This window comes from Pteropus vampyrus, unplaced genomic scaffold, assembly GCF_000151845.1.
Source record: "Pteropus vampyrus isolate Shadow unplaced genomic scaffold, Pvam_2.0 Scaffold4, whole genome shotgun sequence".
NCBI classification, from domain to species: Eukaryota; Metazoa; Chordata; class Mammalia; order Chiroptera; family Pteropodidae; genus Pteropus; species Pteropus vampyrus.
In genome coordinates this window covers 14838462-14839527 of record NW_011888785.1, presented here as the reverse complement: position 1 = coordinate 14839527, position 1066 = coordinate 14838462, and the positions used below count along the sequence as shown (strand labels likewise).

The 1066-nt window shown below is 29.9% G+C and overlaps 1 protein-coding gene across 1 annotated transcript in view; it reads left to right on the top strand.

Annotated features, from left to right (window-relative positions):
- Positions 1–1066, top strand: part of VPS50 (VPS50, EARP/GARPII complex subunit) — a 122851-nt gene that overhangs the window by 79776 nt on the left and 42009 nt on the right. Inside the window, 1 exon segment of the mRNA XM_011363613.2 lies at positions 966–1066. This exon segment is cut by the window's right edge and continues 2 nt beyond it. Coding sequence (XP_011361915.1) covers positions 966–1066 — 101 coding nt within the window.

The window sequence follows — 1066 nt, the reverse complement described above, 5'->3', positions numbered from 1 at the left end:
GCACCTTCATCTCAAGAGCAAATCTACCATTGTTGTCCCTGCTCTCAGTAGTTCCTAGGTGCTAAGCTTAATTTTCTAAGCTGCCTTTGGAATTAAATTTCATCTAAGTGAATTAGGTAGAACATTAGATAGAAAAAGATTCAAGTGACTTGGGAAAAGAAAAAACTTAAATATGATACTAGAAACATTTTTAAACAATAATTGTATTAGCTGATAAAACCTAGAAAAGCTTTTTTGAGTAAATTCTTGATTTCAGAACTTAAATAATAATTGATTATAGCTTTTTATATGTTAATCTTGAGTCTAAATGATTTACGATCTTTAAAATGGCCTTCCTAGCTAACCTGATGTATGTATAACATTAATCCAATATATAGGAATGGAAAAAAGGATTAATTCCTAATGATTAAAATATACTCCTCTGTGTTAAGAAAACAAAATAGTAAATTATTTCAGTATCGAAAAAAAATAAAAGAATATTAGCATGTGTGTTGCATTCATTTAATCTGACTTAACACTTCCAGAGTCCCAGAATTATATACTCAACTTCTTTACAATGAATTAGCAAGTTGGAAATTATGATGAAACCACTTGGGAGAAGAGAAGAGACTTTTTTTTTTTTTTTTTAAAATCAAATGTACACTCTTTTCTCCTAAGTCCTAGCAGAGTGTGTGCTTGTTTTTATTTATTTTCTTTATATGGAGATTTGATTTTTTGGGGACATTTACAAGCTTTTGTAGGTATGTTTATATTTATCTTTTTTCTCTGGAGCTGGTTAACATAGGATGATGAAGGGGAAAATGGAAGTATAATATGATTCTTGGTGGCAAAATTAAAGCTAAGTTATTAAGGACTTTTCTTCTATAAACTACTTCTTATAAAATTGGATAATTTTATTGTATTGAAAGACTCCAAGAAAGGTTAGTTCTTCATATTCATTGTTAAATAGACTGTGTTCTCTTCAGTATGAATCTGATGAACAAGAAAAAAGTGCCTATCAGGAGTATGACAGTGACAGTGATGTTCCTGAGGAACTGAAACGAGATTATGTGGATGAACAGACAGG